General features: G+C 45.1%; 1 protein-coding gene across 1 annotated transcript in view; it reads left to right on the forward strand.

Annotated features, from left to right (window-relative positions):
• Positions 1 to 19107, forward strand: part of Ppn (Papilin) — a 66561-nt gene that overhangs the window by 38363 nt on the left and 9091 nt on the right. Inside the window, exons 3-18 of the mRNA XM_043418136.1 lie at positions 6345 to 6532; positions 8329 to 8389; positions 10647 to 10729; positions 10863 to 11013; positions 11112 to 11235; positions 11339 to 11419; positions 11512 to 11684; positions 11792 to 11927; positions 12307 to 12650; positions 12770 to 12958; positions 13273 to 13446; positions 13566 to 13751; positions 13887 to 14028; positions 14175 to 17486; positions 17586 to 17765; positions 18882 to 19052. Of these exons, the coding sequence (XP_043274071.1) occupies positions 6345 to 6532; positions 8329 to 8389; positions 10647 to 10729; positions 10863 to 11013; positions 11112 to 11235; positions 11339 to 11419; positions 11512 to 11684; positions 11792 to 11927; positions 12307 to 12650; positions 12770 to 12958; positions 13273 to 13446; positions 13566 to 13751; positions 13887 to 14028; positions 14175 to 17486; positions 17586 to 17765; positions 18882 to 19052 (5695 nt within the window). The remainder of the gene's footprint in view (positions 1 to 6344; positions 6533 to 8328; positions 8390 to 10646; positions 10730 to 10862; positions 11014 to 11111; positions 11236 to 11338; positions 11420 to 11511; positions 11685 to 11791; positions 11928 to 12306; positions 12651 to 12769; positions 12959 to 13272; positions 13447 to 13565; positions 13752 to 13886; positions 14029 to 14174; positions 17487 to 17585; positions 17766 to 18881; positions 19053 to 19107) is intronic.

Below are 19107 nucleotides of genomic sequence, written 5' to 3' on the forward strand. Positions count from 1 at the left end.
AATTTCATTCAAGATAAAATTCAATAATATTTCAATGACTTTCACGAATCCCAGCATTTACTTTGATTCACTTTATTAAAAAATGCTGCGTATCGCAGTGACGATACTCAAACTCAATTACTTTACCTCCTTAACAACGAAGGAGTCTTCGCGTTTGAGAAATAACGACAACATCCAAAATTTTAATGTTTTATTATAATATTTGATAACAGTAATACGCTTTTATCATTTTCAAAATGAGCATCGCAGAAAAAAATGTGCGAAGGAATAAAAGGTTTTATTTTAAAGTAACTAAAAATGAAGGAGCCACCTCCATTTGTGCGGAATTAGCGACCACGCAATATCCGCATTAACTTAGATAGCGATGTCCGGGTATCTAGCAAGGCACTTCATCTTGGTATTATCGCTTTAACTCTCTTCCTCTCGTTCTCTCTTTCTCTCTTGCTCTCTTACTCTTTCGCATCTTGGAGGAGTCCCTTATTATAACGAGTGTCTTGCCAAGGCACTTCGCCTCCTTCCATCGTTTGCTGTTGATTCGCCCTGCAGAAATTCTGCTCACTGCACCGTGGCTAATTCTAGTTGGCTTCTGGTACGACGATATTCTCACCGTTGCCCTGATCCTCGTTAGCCCGTTCTCCTTGCTATTTCTTCCCTTCGAAACGATAAAGAAACTTTGCTTCGTTATTTATACGTACTACGTACTTTTTTTCGCCCTCTCTCAGCACTGACCCCTCGATCTCTTCTCGCCCTCTCGATCCAGAAACAGCGTAATTTAGACACTCTTCCCGCATTACGTATTTCATGCGAGAATCGCCTCTCAAAATATCCTAAAATTCCTTGAGTCAATATAATATAAAAACGTGCATGAGATACGAATTTTTGTTTCCTCGTGGGAAAAGAGTTTGTCGATTTTCTCGATCTTCTTACATTGGGGAAGCAGTAACCGTTTCGCTCTAAAACGCTATCAAACTTTTCAATCATAAGCAACGAGAGGTTTGACTCAAAGTCCGAAATGGAAATATAAGAGCGAGGAAAGCATTTTTAAGTTTTCTCCTAGCTCTCAAGCCACAATGAGATTGAATTAAGAACGAGCCGATCGTAAAAACGAGCCTATGAATCTTAATTTAATCGTCGTGGAATACCGATTGCTCTCATTTTTACACCTTTCATTTACAAAGTTCAACGATGATTTTATTGGTTATATGTGCGTATGCACGTAAGACGAAATGAAAAAAGGTGTTCTTCCCAAGGCTCAGACAGAATTCCAACACGCCCGCGTCTTTCTTCCCTTTTATCTCTTCCATTTTCAGCGAGGATCGAGAGTCTCGGCCAAAAGTGCCTCTGCTGAGATGCTCAAGAACGTATGTCGTACGTTCTTCGGATCATCGTCTCTTGTCTTCTCGCTCTCTCTCTCTCTCTCCTCTTCTTGTGCTTCAGAGATTCTCGATTTTGTTCGCGGGAAGAGAACGCCTTGGTGCAAAATGTCTTAAACCTCTCTGCGTCGTTATCGAGGAGCGAGGCGAGCGACGGAGAGCGCGTCAGAGGCATAAAACGATCATATATCAAATCTTTTATCGTCAAAAGTTGAGCCCGCAGAAAGTCCTTGTATATGAGTGCACGGGCGATTGCACACGAAACCGAGCGATTCAGCTGGGCCTACTTAAACCCGCGGCATTGATCCGGATACCCAGAGAATAATTGCAGCAGAAAAACAACTTGCAATCCACTGTCAAAAACATGATTGAACGATCGACTTTATAATCGGACTATTGTTCTTTCATATTGTGGTTACATCGATCGTTCTACGTTGCGCATCAAATTTCCGGCATGAACTGTAGCAACGATCCCAACATGCCCTTGTTTCCATTTTTTCCATAATTTTCATCGTCCAAAGACGATGATCACCCGAGATGTGGGTTTAACGAGCACGTGGATACACACGTTTCATCGAAAGCAACTTTCGGCACAATGCGGACACACAGGCTGTCCGAAAGTCATCTTTGGAATCGATTCGGATTGTCTGATATATGCAAGAGGAAAGTCTCGAGGCGATTTGTTCTGCGGCCCAGCCTCGCGATGAGACATTCGCTAACGAGTGGCAGGCCAATCCGGTTGATCGTCTCAAAACGGAGAAGGAGAACGAGGCGTTGGCTACTTTCACGAAGACGCCGAATGATTGGTTGTCACTTATAAATTAGTATTTCCTCGACGGCTCGTCAGTGGAAAAAAAGCTTGAGCTTCTCAAAACTTGAACGCCCCGGAATGTCGGGCATGACTTTTGCGACACCCTCTACACGTGGTATGTGCCTTGAGCCGAAATTCTCGCCTCGAGATAATAATCGGTTTTGCGATCGAGAATTGGTACCCCTTCTGCGCGAAGGGTTTCTCCAAGGATCGCGTTTCTCGTGAGACGAGAGATTACGCACCGATTATATATGCTTGATACACGAAAGCTTCGTGTACCGAGACCGCCCTCCGAGTCATTTTTCCCAATAATCGAGAATAATGACCGCGAGTATCGACAGCGAGTGCCAAATGAAAAAGAAGAAAATATCGAAGAGGCTTTTGCACGAGGTTGAAAAGTTTCGTCGAAAGTTTTCGTTAAAAGGCTCACGTAATTTCACCAAGTTTTTTCTACCTTGGACTGCGCTTTATTTTGTGCTTATATAATTGAAAAAACGCAAATTTTCAATCTGCTAAGAGCCTGTTTGACATGCCTCGATTGACTCGTTTATCCAATCTCTTTTTACCGCACTGCAGAAATCGTATAATTATTGAAACCCTGCATTTAAGTCTGGGCTCAAGACGGGGCCGATTTGCGTTTAATTTCGACGTGAACTTGACTCTCGATTCATCCTTCGATTATCTTCGTGATCCTACCAATTAAGAAACACCGCGTTGGCGAATGACAGGCTCACCGTTCATTCTAATTTAACTCTCACTCGAAGTTCTCACGTATGAAAACATAAATCGACGGTCGTTGAACATGCGCTAAAATCACTTCGAAACGTTTGGCATTTGTGATTCAGACCAATCCCTTCTTAGGCCCGATCACATTTGCGGGGTTAAGGCAAACCATATCCTGACTCTTTTGCAGCATATTAAATAAACAACAGAAGAAGAAAATGGATCATATTCGTTCGAACAAGAGAAAGAATCTATGACGATAGAAAATAGTTAAAACTCATAATCGCGATGAAATTACATCGATTTTCAGTTGCAACTTCGGAGGTAAAAAAATATTAAAAATAGTAAAATCCCCCATACGAAAACAATCTTTCGTTGGCAACGATCCGTTTCGTTGCTATTCACGGTATGAGTGAACTCGTGATGTGATGAAGATACGCTAAATTTAGTAACATGAAAGGATTATTTGATTACCGAAGAATCTCAGCGTTAACTCCGCAAGGGCTTGGTGCGCGTCCTTATTGGCACGTTTGCTCATCAGGCCAAAGTCGTCTCTGGTGGTTGCTGCGCTGTATCTCTGCTTTGAGAGTCACAGAGAGTACACACGAGAGATGACTAACGTCAGAATTAATGTGCATCAGGAGAACTCATGGACCGTGTTGCACTTCCTTGACACACACGCGGTCCTCGCCTCCGCGTCTCCCTCCTCGCAACTCTCCTCTCCCTCGGTCTTCTCGTCGCGGAAACCGCACCAAGTATTAGCACAAATTAGTCTTGTGTACGTATATTGTTCGCCTAACCTCATCCACACTACGGCAAAGTGCCACGATGTACTAATTCCAAATTTCTACAGGAACGCGCATCTACGACCCGCGTCATTTTCGAATCACCGTGCAAGATTGCGTTGGTTGCTCCAAAAGTTATGAAAAATTGGACGAATCAGTTTTCAATCACTTTTTTTCCATTCAATAAATTTGGTTCGTTCAATTGTGCCGATAAAGTTCGAAATTTTGATTTTTTTGTTTTGGGTACGCACTTCCCGAGCAATGTCCTTTTTCCAGTAGAAGCAACCTCCACATTAGCCAGATCCTTCTGCTCCTTCATTTTAAAAAATCTTTTTCTTTCGGTCACCTAATTCGAGAGGTCCGAGCGAAACCACAGGCCTGCGGTGATTTCGGCTCTTTCATTGCTCAAAGAGGAAAATAAAAATGAGCTGAAAAGGCACACGCCGCAGCCGCCTTGAATATATCGCAAAATTTGGAGCGTAAAATCAGCTCTCGAAGGGCCAGAAGGAAGCAGAATTATTATTACAGGTACAAACCCTCAGGAGAAAATGACGGAGGGCACGTGCCTTGAGTGCGAAAAAGCTTTAAGAAACCATTGCCCCGTTCTCGAATGGCGATAACGATAATGAATAGTTCGACTATGTACATGCGAAAATATATACAGTGTGACGTTAAAGTCTCGCTGGAATTTTCAATAAATAGCAAAGGAAGACAATCATCGATGACTGAGATTTTCGCTTTTTCTTCAAAAAAAGAAAAAAAAAATAAATTGTCGACCAATTTTTACACGAGGATTGGGTAAAAGGCTTGCCTCCTCATTTCTTTGCGGCATACCACGCAACGCCCTGGACGTTGAGAGAAGCCTTCGGGACACGCGGTACATTCGCAGGACGAGTGACACGCCTATTATTCGTTCCTGTTAGCTCCTTAACGATATTTTTTCCCCCCAAATCGTCTCATCACATCGTCCATTTCCATCTTATTCGACTTTCCAAATATTTATCTTCAACGAAACGTACTTTCGGCTCGCTAAAATTTGGACCATCAGCACTTCGGATGATTCACGCAAGAAGTCTCGACGAGCTAGTTAACTTTTCATTCGGCTGTGCGAAAATAATGCTCGTTAAATAATGAGCGTCCGTTGCAAACTCGAGTTCGGAGCAGCAGATGCGCTCACCATCATTATATTCTCACTCGTGTGGAATTAAACTTTAGCGTAATTCGGATCTCCGTGGTCATTCGCATTCACTATTCGTTGTCGTCGCGCCCGAATCGTTTTATCAATCTGTTGTATGTGCTCCGAAGCACTCGTAGACGTCGCTCGCTTTCTTCTTTTTTCTCTCGCGTATCCCGCCGCGAGACTCATCTCTTAATCACTTGATTTATAGCCAGAGACTAATCAAGCGACCTAGGCGCTAACCATTCACGCGCGGACACCCACACAAACCCGACAGCGATTTTCTCAGATCTCTTTCACTTTTGTTTTATGTCTATATCCCTTTGGACGTGACGCGGCTGTGAGAAATTCAGGCATGACTAATTCTTGCGCTTCCACGTAAAACCGATAGCCTTACGAGCAAACTGCCGGGATCGTAGTCGTTCAGTTGATAAATAAATATTCAAATCTTTCATCGTCGTGTCCTTTCCATTCGATATTCTATTGATTGCTGCGTGAGCAAACACCACCGAAACGACGATTCCCTTGCACGGAAAGCCCGACGACTCGCATTCAACGATTCCTTAAACACTTTTTTTCGGAATAGAACTATAGAAAACACGTGGAAACCATGAAATTTTAAGGGGAAACGATCATAAGTATTTGCTAACCACGAGCAAGTTAAAGTAGTTTGGCCGTTCTACGACTAGTCCAATGTGCAACACTTGTATCGAGGATATTTTTATCATAATAATGTAATAAAATGCTTTAAAAATATCATGAAAGATAAAATTTATACTTTAACTCGACTAGTTTATGATTGAGTCGGTCCCGGTGACACTTGAAATACACATGACCCGGGGAACTTTTTTATTGTGCGAAAGAAAGTTTATATCGGTGTAACGGCACCGAGAAAAAGGAATGGTCGATGCGTTGAAAAAAAGCGAAGCTACTAGACGAATAAAAGCACGTGAGTCAGTCTCAAAAATAAATTTGATGAAATTCCCGCGATTCCCGAATTTGTCCGAAGTTCGATCACCTGTTACCAGCAATCCAGCGCAATGACTGACATCCGCTTTCGACACGTCAAAAACTAAAGTTTTTTCATGTTTTCTTTCTCAAAAGCTCCGTAAGGTAATGTTTTTTTTTTTTTTTTTTTTAAAAGTGTTGAAGACTCAAAATCATAATATTGTAAATGAAAAAATAATTCCAAATTTTGTCTCGCAAGAGACCCCGGAACTGTGCTCATCGTTGTCAGGGGACCTTAAACTATCATTTACCGTAAAAAAAGTGGACCTTCACCGTTCCTTATCGAACGGCCGAACTACTTCGGAGATTTCAAAAGCACTAAAACTACCCGCATCTCTTCGTATACGTTTCTCCACAATCTCGCCCCGTTCACTCGCATTTTTTTATATCCGCCACAACGTCCATCACTGAAGCTCATTATTGAGGGTAAAGTTATCCAGAAAAAATGTTCGTTTGTATGCTTTTAGCATCACATTAAAGTGCGACATGGAAGGCACCGGAGACAGCACGCGAATAGTTATTTGCCAAGCAGTTTCGTGCCCGACACAGATGAGCCGGAAAGGGGCAACTGGGGACCCTGGACACCACCGAGCTCCTGTTCGAGATCCTGCGGTGGCGGTGTAGCTCATCAGACGAGGCAGTGTCGCGACGTCGAGTAAGTATATACAACTCCCTGCAATTATTTACTATAAATATTACGGTGGACGAACGAAGGTCTTCGACTGTCGTTATGACCACCGAACTATACGAGCATGAAACTCCATTTTATAATTCATCTTTTCCCTTGCCTGTAGAATTATTGTTTTCTCTATAAAATGCTAATTCACAAAATGCTAATATCATTTACATTTTTTCGTCGAATTACACAAATTATTTTGCATTGATGCATCTAATCTATGCATAGGCGTGGATCGGGGCATAAATAGTGCGCGGTCAATTAACGTAACGTGACTCGAATTTATTCATCCGAAGCCCTTTTAATCCACGTCATCAACTATTATTTATAAATATTACTTTCCGGATTAAATTCATAAATTGTCTTTTTAATATTCTTCGAACATTGATAACAGAGCTTTGCATAAATAGTATTCTCGTTAAATGCCATCAAACCTCGGAGTAACAGTTTCAGGAAAATGAGCACGCTCCCGAGCAACAGTTCATCGCGTTTTCGCGGTGCGAATGCCCGAGGTGTGCAGCTTTCAATTTGCACATTTTTTAACATTTGGATTAAAATGTATGCGGCGCTAATCCTGAAGCATTAAATTTGTGTAACGCTCCGCGTAAATATTGCTCTTCCCGGTGGCTCGTATACCTCGGAGCTATTACTTGTGCCTCGGAAATACAGGCGGTCACAGAAGTTGCGCAAAATACTCGAAGCGACGAATTCATCCTGTAATTTTAAGAAGAAACGTTTTCCTTCATCTTTTATCTGCGCTTCCTCGTCTCGCTATAATTTCATTCCGATGCTGACAGTTCCGTGACAGAAAATTTGACATTTTCACGAAAGAAACGAGACGAGCATTGCTGACGATTACTCCGATTAGAATGTTGGGATCCATGACAATTTTTGTTTCGTGATTTTTCGAACACTCCGTATATTTTTGCCACCCACGAAGTTACAAGATGCAGCATTATACATTATAGCCTGCTGGACACTTCCTCCACGATGACAAAGTATTTAGCCGAGATCAGGGCTCGTTCTGCGCGTCCCTCACTGCTGGTGGAGCTCTTCAGGGTGCTCCGCATCGTTCAAACGCATACGTGAAACTGGACGGGAAATGTGTGCGGGAGCAAACGCTCGGCGTATGCCTAATTCATAATTTGCACGGGTCCGAGAGGTTGTAAAAGCTCGTTGAAGAGAACCGGTTCTCGTTTTTGTGACAAGCCTCGAGAAAAATCAAATTTTAATGGTCCGCCTCACCGGGAATGTGCATCGCGCATATGCGCAGAGATTCGAAATTATTACAGCCGCGTGAATTACGATCTAACGAAAAAGAAGCATCTCGTTACTTTTTTCTTCCTTTAAAGCGATGTTTTTCCACCTATTTCTTCCGGGCAAAAAGTTTCTCGTCCAGCAAGTCGTTCTGTTCTTTTTCACCGTCATAAACGTCACGAACCGCACGGGAGCTCTTCTTTTCATTCCTGGCATATAAATTCTTTCGATTTTTCTTCACACCGAGAGCAGCGCAAAAACGAATCGCGAGAAAGAACGGGAAATACGTGGGAGCTCGAACTCTCTTACTCTTTCGCTCTCTTCGCCTGATAGTTTATGAAACGCGAGCCAACGATCTGTAAAACCCGATTAGAAATTCCTCGATCGATCCCCACCATTCGTGCATTTCTCGACCTACATTTCTTCCAACTTTTTATTACACTTTTCAAACAAATAAAAACTACTACCCTTTCATCCAACTATTTTTCTCTGCAATCATTTTATCATTTTCGTTCCAGTGACAATGGCTACGACAGGTGCACAGGTGCCAAAAAAAGATTCTTCTCCTGCAACATCCAGGTGAGCTAATGAAATCATCAATTGCTTTCCATCGATCTATCAAATAATCAGTAAACAATGAAGAAAATCTCTCACTCGTGACGAGACTATGACAAAAATTTCATTTCATTTTCGAACCATTAGAATTTTCAGCCCAAACAATGTACTCGAAGTTTGAACAACGAAACTGGGTCGATTCCCGTGCTGTCGTGTGCATAGTCAACGTAGTCGAAAGTTAAATAGGAAACTTCTCGACCACGCATCGTCAAAAGTTATACATAGACGCGTGTGCACGTTTCGCCTTTAAGTTCAATGACATCATATCTCCTCCGCTATTCACCATTGAACTAATATTTTCGATGGAATTTTATATCGATCCAAGCAGTTTACTCATTCGAAACATATGCGCGTGATGAAAGAATTATTTTGACACTAATGCGCGCGTTGTCGACATTTTGTTAGTATAAGAAAATCTCCTGGTTGACATTTATCGACGAAATAAATAATCTACGAGAGCTATTTCAATATCTCAAAAGCATCGTGTAGAATTGACCTTTGAACGATATTCGAAACATTTCAAATATCTGACGATTCCACTCGAAAAGCTCATAAACCGTTGATAGAAAATGTTTATTGATAAAAATTCGGACGACGAATTGGAATAGAAAAAAAATTATCATTTTTAAAAGTTTGCCAAAAATTGAAGTTTCACGAATAAAAGCAGCAGAAGATTCCAAGGCTAGGGCAACTCGAAGTGAAGAAACGCGAATTCATTTTCGCAGAGATAGCATTTAAGAGTATGGATCAGTCGACTAACCTCACTTGGAATTTTTTAAATTGAAATTCTCTGACACGGTTTGACCGATTTAAAAAAGGCTCTGTCAGCCTACGCAGAACAATGGCAAAAATCGACTGACAGAACCTTTTTTTAATCTGTCAAACTGTGTCAAAGAATTTCGATTTCGAAATTTGCAGCTATCTCTCTCGCACTCACGGTTGCGATATACCGACTGATCCATCCTCTTAAGGTAGTTTTACACAGTGTTATAGGGACTTTCAATGTAACGCAATATAATATAATGATATAAGATTTGGGAAAAAATTCGAGATGATTGTCTTACTGGTAATAAAGATATATTACCTTAAAGATTGAACGAAATTAGTAACGAGCACTCGTATAACCTCACATTTGCTTATTTCGGCATTTTGTTTCTTCTCAGCTTGGGCCACTCCTGTCATAGCCTTCTGTCTTTCCATTAATATTTTTTTCTCGATCCAGTTCCCTTTGTGTTTTCCCTTTGCGTTCTCTAAAGCGATTTTTTACATAAAAAAAAACTGTAATATTTTCGCCAGGGACCAATGAAATTTTGGATAGATTCCCAATTACTTAATGACTTGTAATTTCATTCTCCAAAAGATAAGTTGAAAAAATGTATTTACAATTTCGAATTAATAACTCTGACATTTATTGAAAGTGATTTAATTAGGGAGTAAAAATCGATACAATTTAGACACCCATAATAATACGATCGTTCGGGCATATGATCTACCTTAAAACATTCAAAGTTGCATATTCTCTCGTTTTTGTCTTGCTCCAACTTTTTTATTTACGTCATCGTTACATGCCCTCAATATTTAATGCTCGCAATAACTTTCTGGACACCGGGCAAGTTTCGGAAGAAAATGTTGTCCCTAAATTCTCTCGGTCCTTAGGGAATTGTCTGACTTTTTTTCTCTCTCCATTCTCGTTTGGGGAGAGCGGGCTCGATTTATCGATATTACCCTTTGTATCCGGAGGCCTAACCGTCCTCGTTCCATTTGGACCACAATTTTTTTCTCTCGCCTCTCGTCCCTCTGACTCGTGCATCTAAATTTTCTCTCCAAGTTACCAAATGACACGCTTCTTTAGAAAAATTGTACTTATCGCTGCGGACTCGGAGGCGTGTGCTCGTCAGCGATGTATTCGGGTCTTTATTGACCTCTTTTTCCCTTTAAATGAACAGGGACTCCCGTTCATGTTACTCACAAATACTGTACGGAGTCAGGAGCCCTCATATAACAGAATATAAAGTCGTCGCTCCCTTCCCAAAGTTAATCACAGAATATTCCCTTTGGAATCTTACTCGATGATAATTACCCACTTCTCCCATCCTTTTTATTCTCATTTCATACTTACAGCTGTTTCCATTATTTCAAGATTTTATGTGCCTCGACCTCCAACGTGTATAGATATATTTTATTCAACAAATTGAGTCATCGTTCTGTTGCCTATTTTCAGGAATGCACAAACAGCACGACAGACTTTCGTGCTGAGCAGTGCGCAGAATTCAACAACGTTGAGTTCGAGGGTGTATACTACGAGTGAGTGGAATTTTTAAGCTGATTGGATCGAAGATATTGCAACGCTATTGGGAATCGAAGACTTGGCGATCAAAGTAGTTTTAATTGCAATTGAGAAAAGATAATTATCGCTTAATTTGAACTTATTCTACAGTTGGATACCATACACCGGTGGTCCGAACAAGTGCGAGTTGAATTGCAGGCCGAAAGGTGAGCGCTTTTTCTACAGGCACAAGTTGAGCGTCGTCGATGGGACTCCCTGCGACCTCGAGAGAAACGACGTCTGCGTTGAGGGAAAATGTATGGTAAGCAGCGCGATGATTTCCCGTAGAATTTTTCGGCTATTGAATTACTTTCCGTCGTAAGATTACCGAAGTGACGAGCTCGCTGGAATTTTTTTCAGCCGGTTGGCTGCGACATGATGCTGGGGAGCGAAGCGCGAGAGGATTCTTGCCGAGAATGCGGCGGGGATGGATCCGATTGCAACACCGTCAACGGCGTCTTCGATACCGACGACCTTCAAGTCGGTCAGTCAATCTTAATTGCTCGAAACGAAATAATTCGTTGTTGATTTTTCTTCGAATTTTGAGCTTCGAATTCTTTAATAACTTTGCGCCCTTTCGAACCCAGGCTACATCGATATTCTCTTGATACCTCAAGGCGCGACGAATATCGTCGTCAAAGAAGTCGCACCGTCGAACAATTACCTCGGTAAGTGAAAACGCACTGCACTCGCATTAAATTTCATTTGAAAAGTTAATCACGCGCTCCCGAGATTCAAATAATTCGCTCACTCAAAACAGCTGTTCGCAATACGACCGGATTTTATTATCTGAACGGACATTGGAGAATTGATTTTCCACGGAGTCTCAGATTCGCCGGGACGATATTTCATTATGCCAGAGATCCGCAGGGTTTCTCAGCGCCTGACACGATTACAGCCCTCGGACCGACCACCGAAGCCATTTACATCGTGGTAAGTGCATTTATCCGCGTCTCGATTAATGGATCACAACGAATTCTCCATTCACCTTTACGTTTTAACAAATGTTTCCGAAAATTAACGAATATTTCCGACAACAGCTGCTCTATCAAGACAGAAACGTCGGTGTTAACTACGAGTACAGCATTCCCAAAAAGTTCTCGCAACAAGCAGATCCCGACAGTTACACTTGGGTTACCGACGAATTTTCCGAGTGCAGCTCCACGTGCGGAGGAGGTGAGCTACGTCAATTATTCTCCATCCAATCCGAAGGATTCGTCTCGCTCGACTCGCTCAATTTTTTTTAGTTTAACGAAAGGCCGTTTGATGCAAATGAAAAAAAAAAAAAAAAAAACAATTGTTCCGACTATCGAAACACTGAATTTTCGCTCGGGAAGAAAATTTCTCATGCATTTTATTCTCCGACTACACCGTTCTCGAGGCGTTAATGAAATAGTAAACAGCCACGTCGCGGCAGCGTGAGGAATGGCAATCCAGGAATATCCCGGCAACGGTCGATCCGTTGAAAAAATGCATGAAAAGTTTTCCCATTTCCTGTTGACCGTTGGCCTCACGAGACTTGGATAAAATAAAATATCTCAATCCGTCGACAAAGGTTACAAATCCCGGAGAGTGATGTGTGTAAAGCGTCGCGACAATGCGCCTGTGGATGACAATCTCTGTGATCGACAATTGGAGCCTGACGACACCGAACTTTGCGGCAACGATCCATGTCCGTCCGAATGGGTCGCCAACGAGTGGGGGCCTTGCAGCAAGCAGTGCGGCGAGGGCGGTGAACGCACGCGAGAAATAAAGTGCGAGCAGATTGTGGCCGGTGGAATACCCCGGATCGTCGATGATTCCGAGTGCCTTAAAAATCTCGGACCGAAAAACGAAACGACGGAAAAGTGCAACGAGAACGTCGAGTGTCCAAAGTGGCACGAAGGACCGTGGAAACCGGTGAGAGCTTCGATCTACCGATGGAAACCGATTTTCAAATGCGAACCAATAAACCGAAGCATTTTTACAATCGAGTTTTTTTTTTTTTTTTTTTTTCAAATTTACCATTTTTTCGACAGTGCGACCACCTCTGCGGACCCGGTAAGCAAAAACGACGCGTAATTTGCTACAGGAAAAACGAGGAAACCGGTAAAATAGAGGCACTCGAGGACTCGGCCTGTTCCGCGGAGCCTATGCCAGAGCGGGAAAAAGCCTGCGAAAACAGACCGTGCGCCGGTCTCGATTGGGTTACTTCCGAATGGAGCGGTGTAAGTAATTTCAACTGTTGATTTTCAGCGTGACTCAAACGTCGACGAAATGTTGAAACGCGGTCGAGAGACTACGAAACTCTCAATATGACAGTTCCTCACTCGATTTTCTCTCCGATCCATCCTTCATGAAATATTCGCTTTCTTTTATCGAACCTCTCTCTTCCCCCACGGCTGTGAGCAGACGCTTCATTTTTCCTCAGCCCCGAACTTTCGTAGGCGACTTTTGGGCCACCCTGAACATTGCCCGTGGTCCAGAGGTCATTTATATGGCCGTTTACGTGATACGTTAAATTTTATTTGGCGGAATTTAGTGCGACGAAAAATGCGGCTTGACACGAGAAACGAGAACGGCGCACTGCGCGACTCAGGACGGCACGACTTACCCTGACGATAAGTGCGTCGAGAGCAAAAAACCGGAAGTAACGCGAAAATGTGAGAACCCGAAGAGCTGCGAATTTTTGTGGTACACGAGCCAATGGAGCGAGGTGAGTCAGTCGTGTATCCGCGATGAGCGTCAAGAAAAATAGCGCATTTTCTATCATCTCCAAAGTATCGAAGTTTTATGTTACTTTGGATGAAAAGAAAAAAAAAAAAAAAATTTTAGTGCTCTGCGAAATGCGGCAAAGGAATCCGATCTCGGGCCGTATTCTGCGCCGGATTCGAAGGCGACACCCTTAAAAAAGTGGACGATGAAAAATGTGATTCCGCCAAGAAATTCAACGACACCGAGGAATGCCAAGCCGAAGTTGAAGAGTGCAAGGGCGAGTGGTTCGCCGGTCCATGGAGCAAGGTTCGTCTCGATCACTTTCATGATTTCCCCAATTTTTTTCCTTATCGAATCTCGCGTACGAAATCGTCTCCCATTTGTTCGTCCGACGATGGCCCAAAGTTGATTTTTTTTTGTGGCGTTTTATTGTTCCGTTAGTGTTCCAAACCCTGCGGCGGAGGTGACATGAGCCGTAAAGTCGTCTGCTTGAGCAACGGAACTGTCGTTCCACCGAGCAATTGTGAAATCGACGTGATAATGTTCGCGAGTGAGTCTTGCAACGATTTCACCTGCAGCGAAGGTCAGTATTTCCATTCGACAACAAATCAGCGTCGAAGAGATATTAATCACAAAATTATTCTTCATTTGATGCACTCGAAAAATATTTGTACAAAAATGCTTAGAAGCCGGTGAGAGAGTGTTTTGAAAAGTAAATGTTGGACGCAGATCAAGTGCTACCGGTCGAGCCAGGAGAGACTCAGGTGCCAACTGACGAAGACGAAGAGTGCGAGGTGTACGAGGACGAGGAAAAAGACTTTGTGACCTTCGACGGAAGATTCAGCAGCGAGGAGGACAACGAAGTTGATACAACCGGAAAAACTCGGTCGCCTCTCGACACCGATAGTTCAGGCTTTACGAGCATTGACGACACGATGCTGAGCGACGCGCCGTACAGTCGAGGTGACATAACGCCAGTTGAGACTGGAAGTGGCAGCGGAAGTGGCGACACCGAGTACACCGGTGACATACTGAGCACCATTTACAATATCGATTCGTCAGCGTCGCCTGGTTTCGAGGGCAGTGGTGCTACGACGGACGAAATATCCAGTGAAACGGAGCCGGCATTTACGAGCGGAATTACGGAATCATCGACGACCGAAGTTACCGGAGATGCGGAAACCGGGAGTGGTTTTACGGAAACCGGAGAATCAATAACGACCGTCGAATCCGGTTCGGAATCAAGTGGGGGAACGACGGAAATGAGCGCCGAAACGTCGGATGAGAGTGCGACCTCCCAGCCGGTCGATGCTTCCGACGCGACGACCGAAATATCCACCGAATCTTCTGCCAGCTCCGAAATGTCGGGCAGTACAAACGACGCATCGGAAAGCAGCGAAGTAACGGACGAATCGAGCACGGATTCGGCGACTGAATTCAGCACCGATGGCGAGACCGGAACGACGATTTCAGCGACCAGTGATTCATCGGTGTCCGAAATCAGTACGGATATGACGGCGACATCGAGCAGCGATTCCAGTTACGCTTCTACCGATGCGACGAGTGATTCGGACTCGACGGAATCGACTGACACGCCTGATACGGAACCGACCGAGACCACAGTTACGGATAACACGGAATCGACGCCAACGGACGTGACCGAAAGCACTTTGAGTACCGATTCCTCTGCGAGCAGTGAAACGGACGATACCACCGTCGATTCTTCGACCATCGGCTCCAGCGAGACTACCGAAGGCTCGGAAAGCTCGAGCTCGGACGTAGAAACTACTGAAGCGAACGCCTCCGAAAGCTCGTTCACTTTCGGCGACGTCAACAGTGAATACGATCCTGAAAAGGTGTCCGAAACTTCCGAATCCGGGAGCAGCGAAACAACGACTTCGGATGCCGGATTGACCACCGACGCGACAAGTTCGGAGTCGGTGACCGATGGATCGACCGACTCTTCCACGAGCTCCGACGAATTCGGCTCAACCGTATCGACCGATGAAACTGGCGTGACCGAGGAAAGTACGATCGTCGAATCCCGCGGAAGCACGGCGTCGGAAGAGAGCAGCGAAACTTCAGTGACCGACGAGGCTACGGAATCGGGAGCTACGACAGAGTCCGAAGCCCCTACCGAATCCGGAGGCACGACCGAGTCTTCGGACTTGACGAGCGAGACCGAAACTACGTCGAGTGACTCGAGCACGGAAGCGGTGACGACAGGAACATCGATCAGCGAATCGGAAGGTTCGACGGAAAGCGAAGAATCCACGGTGTCGGGTGAGACGACGGCGACGATGGAAACCAGCACAGCAGGCAGCGATATGACGACGGGAACGAGCGACGAATGGGACGACCTCACCGGTCAATCTCACATAACCGATATCTGGACTACGATAAGCCCCGTAGACGCAGCCATCACCCGAGAGCACAAGATGCGCAAGTGTCTAGTGCCGAAAAAGAAATCTTGCAAGAAGTCCGAATTCGGCTGTTGTTACGACGGAGTGACAGCGGCTCAAGGTCCCTTCGACAAGGGCTGCCCAACGCCAAAGACTTGCGAGGAAACTGTTTACGGCTGTTGTCCCGACGGCGTTTCGCCATCGGCTGGTCCGAATAACGAAGATTGTCCATTCTCGCATTGCAACGAGACGCTCTTCGGCTGTTGTCCGGACGGTATCACGATTGCCGAGGGCAACGAGAACGAGGGTTGCAAGAAGCCCTGCAACGAAACCGAATTCGGCTGTTGTCCGGACAGAGAAACCGCGGCCAGTGGCAAGGACAATCTCGGCTGTTGCAACGTCACGGAACACGGATGTTGTCCGGATGGAATGAAAGCAGCGAGCGGAGCCGACCTCGAGGGCTGCGAGGACGAGGTAACGACCCCCGTGACTTCGTGGACCGAGAGCGAAACCGAGGAATACGAGAGTACGACGAGCATGCCAAGCGTGGAGCCAAGTGGCGAAGATTGCGCCAATTCGACGTACGGCTGTTGTCCTAATGGTCTCAGAGTCGCGACCGGTGAGAATTTCGCAGGTTGCGGGGTTATCAATCAAGAGAATTGTACGGCCTCGTACTTCGGCTGCTGTCCCGACGGCGAATCGGCCGCTCTCGGCCCGAGCAACGCCGGCTGTCGATCCCTCTGCGCCAACACAACTTACGGCTGCTGCGAGGACGATTCAACGCCGGCCCACGGTCCGAATCAAGAAGGCTGTTGTCTCACCTCGACTCACGGATGTTGCCCGGACAATATCACCCCGGCTCGGGGTCCCGATTTCTACGGATGCGGTTGTCAATACTCCCGATTCCGGTGCTGTCCGGACAACGCGACAGCAGCACGAGGACACAACAACGAGGGCTGTGGTTGCCAATACACTCCGCACGGTTGTTGCCCGAACAGGTTCACTCCAGCGACCGGTCCGAACTTCGAGGGCTGCCCCTGTCACACGTACCAATTCGGTTGCTGCCCGGATGGCATCACGGTCGCGAAGGGGCCCCACGGACAAGGCTGCGGATGTGAGCACACCGAGTTCAAGTGTTGTTCGGACGGAAGAACACCCGCGAGGGGAGCCAACTTCGCTGGCTGCACTTGCGAATCCTCCAAATTCGGATGCTGCCTCGACGGAGTGGAAGAAGCTCAGGGCGAGAACTTCGAAGGTTGTCTCAGTCTCCCGACCAATCCAGGAGCAGCCTGCGGCTTGGCGCGCGATCGCGGACCCTGCCGAGACTTCACCGTCAAATGGTTCTTCGATACCGAATACGGAGGGTGCTCGAGATTCTGGTACGGTGGCTGCGATGGCAATGACAATCGTTTCAAGTCCCAGGAGGAGTGCAAGGAAGTCTGCGTCGCACCGCCCGGCAAGGAGGCTTGCTATCTTCCCAAAATCGCTGGACGCTGCGAAGGCTATCATCCCAAATGGTACTACGACACCGAAAGGAAACAATGCGGCCAATTCATCTACGGAGGATGCCTCGGTAACGCCAACCGATTCGAGAGCCGCGAACAGTGCGAGGAACTCTGCTCGGCACCGGATGGCGTTGGTGAGTGCGCGCTGAATTCGGCTTACGAAAGATTCAACGTTCCCTATACCGCGTTTGCGATCGATCCAATTCATTTTATGACGTTTATCAAATCCACAGATCCCTGCGAACAGCCGAAAGAAAGTGGCCCGTGCAAAGGCAACTTCACTCGCTGGTACTACGACAAAGAGCGTCAAAGTTGCGAGCAATTCGTCTACGGTGGATGCAAAGCGAACGACAACAATTATCCGACCGAAATTGCCTGCCATCAGCAATGTCTTCAACCCGGTCACAGCCGCGGTAAGCAATCTCCACGGGCTGTGCTCGTCTTCTTCCCTCGATTTCCATTCGCCCTTTTACCAATTGAATGCACAACTTTAAGTACTACGAAACGCATTCGATTAACCGACCAAATTGGTCATTAACCCGATTAATAATCGGTAATCGTAGTTTAGATTTCGATGCGGGATCGCGTTACGGTCGACTGGGTAGAATTTGAGGATTTTCCTTCTTTTCTTCTATTCACCAGCAGAGACAATATGTCGATGAAAAAACAAACATGTTTGCAGTAAGTGACAGCTGGAACGAGTGCTCCCTAGCGAGGAATCCCGGACCGTGTCCGGGCTCGTTACTGCGCTGGTATTACGACGCAACAACTCGTTCTTGTAGACAATTCGTTTATGGTGGTTGTAAAGGCAACGCCAATAAATTTCGAACGCGCGCCGACTGCGAGCGACGTTGCCCAGTTCGAGGTACAAATAACGTTACCGCGAAACAAAGAGCCATTTTCAATCATCTATCTCTCTGTGTAGCTGCAATTGTAGGCTCGAAATTCGCTATTTTAGTGGCCGTTTCGCACCGAAGCTTTCACCGCTCCTACACACGACCTCGACCCACAAATAACTCTCGTAAACAATCAAGTCTCTGGAGTTGATATCGTTATTATTTATTTGGTGGTGGGCGGTTCCAGGCTGCATTGCCATTCGGAAATTCCCTTTTCATTGAAGCTCGGGAATTCCTCGGTTGGAGTTATTTTGACACTTTGCGCCTAATTATTTTGGAAAATTGTGAGGGGAGCTTCAAAAATCGAATTTACATTCAGCTTTCAAGTTATCGAATCGCTATTTTCGCTGCGAGTTGCTTACGAAGAATCATGCAACTTTGGAGAAAAATCCGGTACTTTGGTTCGGGAAATTTTGCACGTTGACATTGACGAATTTTTCGTTGATCTCTCGTATCGCTGATGCATATTTTCCCGCACGAATTTCAATTACTTAATCAACTTTATATTTATATTCGATGGGGTTCTGGTGAATTTTTAATGACAAGTTGTAATTAATCTTCTGCACTTATAACACAAAAAACTCGTATTTTTGCTTAACACCGCATGCTCATTTGGTTGATTAATGGCAACAGATTCTTGTTCCCTTCCCCGGGACGAGGGTAACTGCACCGAGAAGCATTCGAGGTGGTTCTTCGATAGATCGGAGAACCGTTGCATGCCCTTCTATTTCACGGGCTGTGGTGGAAATAGAAATAACTTTGACTCTAGACGCGCATGTGAATCCGATTGTCCACCCAAAATTGGTAAGATTCATTTCCACTTACAAACTCATTGCAAACTTTTTTTTTCAATGGATTA

The sequence above is a fragment of the Venturia canescens genome, chromosome 4 (genome assembly GCF_019457755.1).
Source record: "Venturia canescens isolate UGA chromosome 4, ASM1945775v1, whole genome shotgun sequence".
Lineage (NCBI taxonomy): Eukaryota > Metazoa > Arthropoda > Insecta > Hymenoptera > Ichneumonidae > Venturia > Venturia canescens.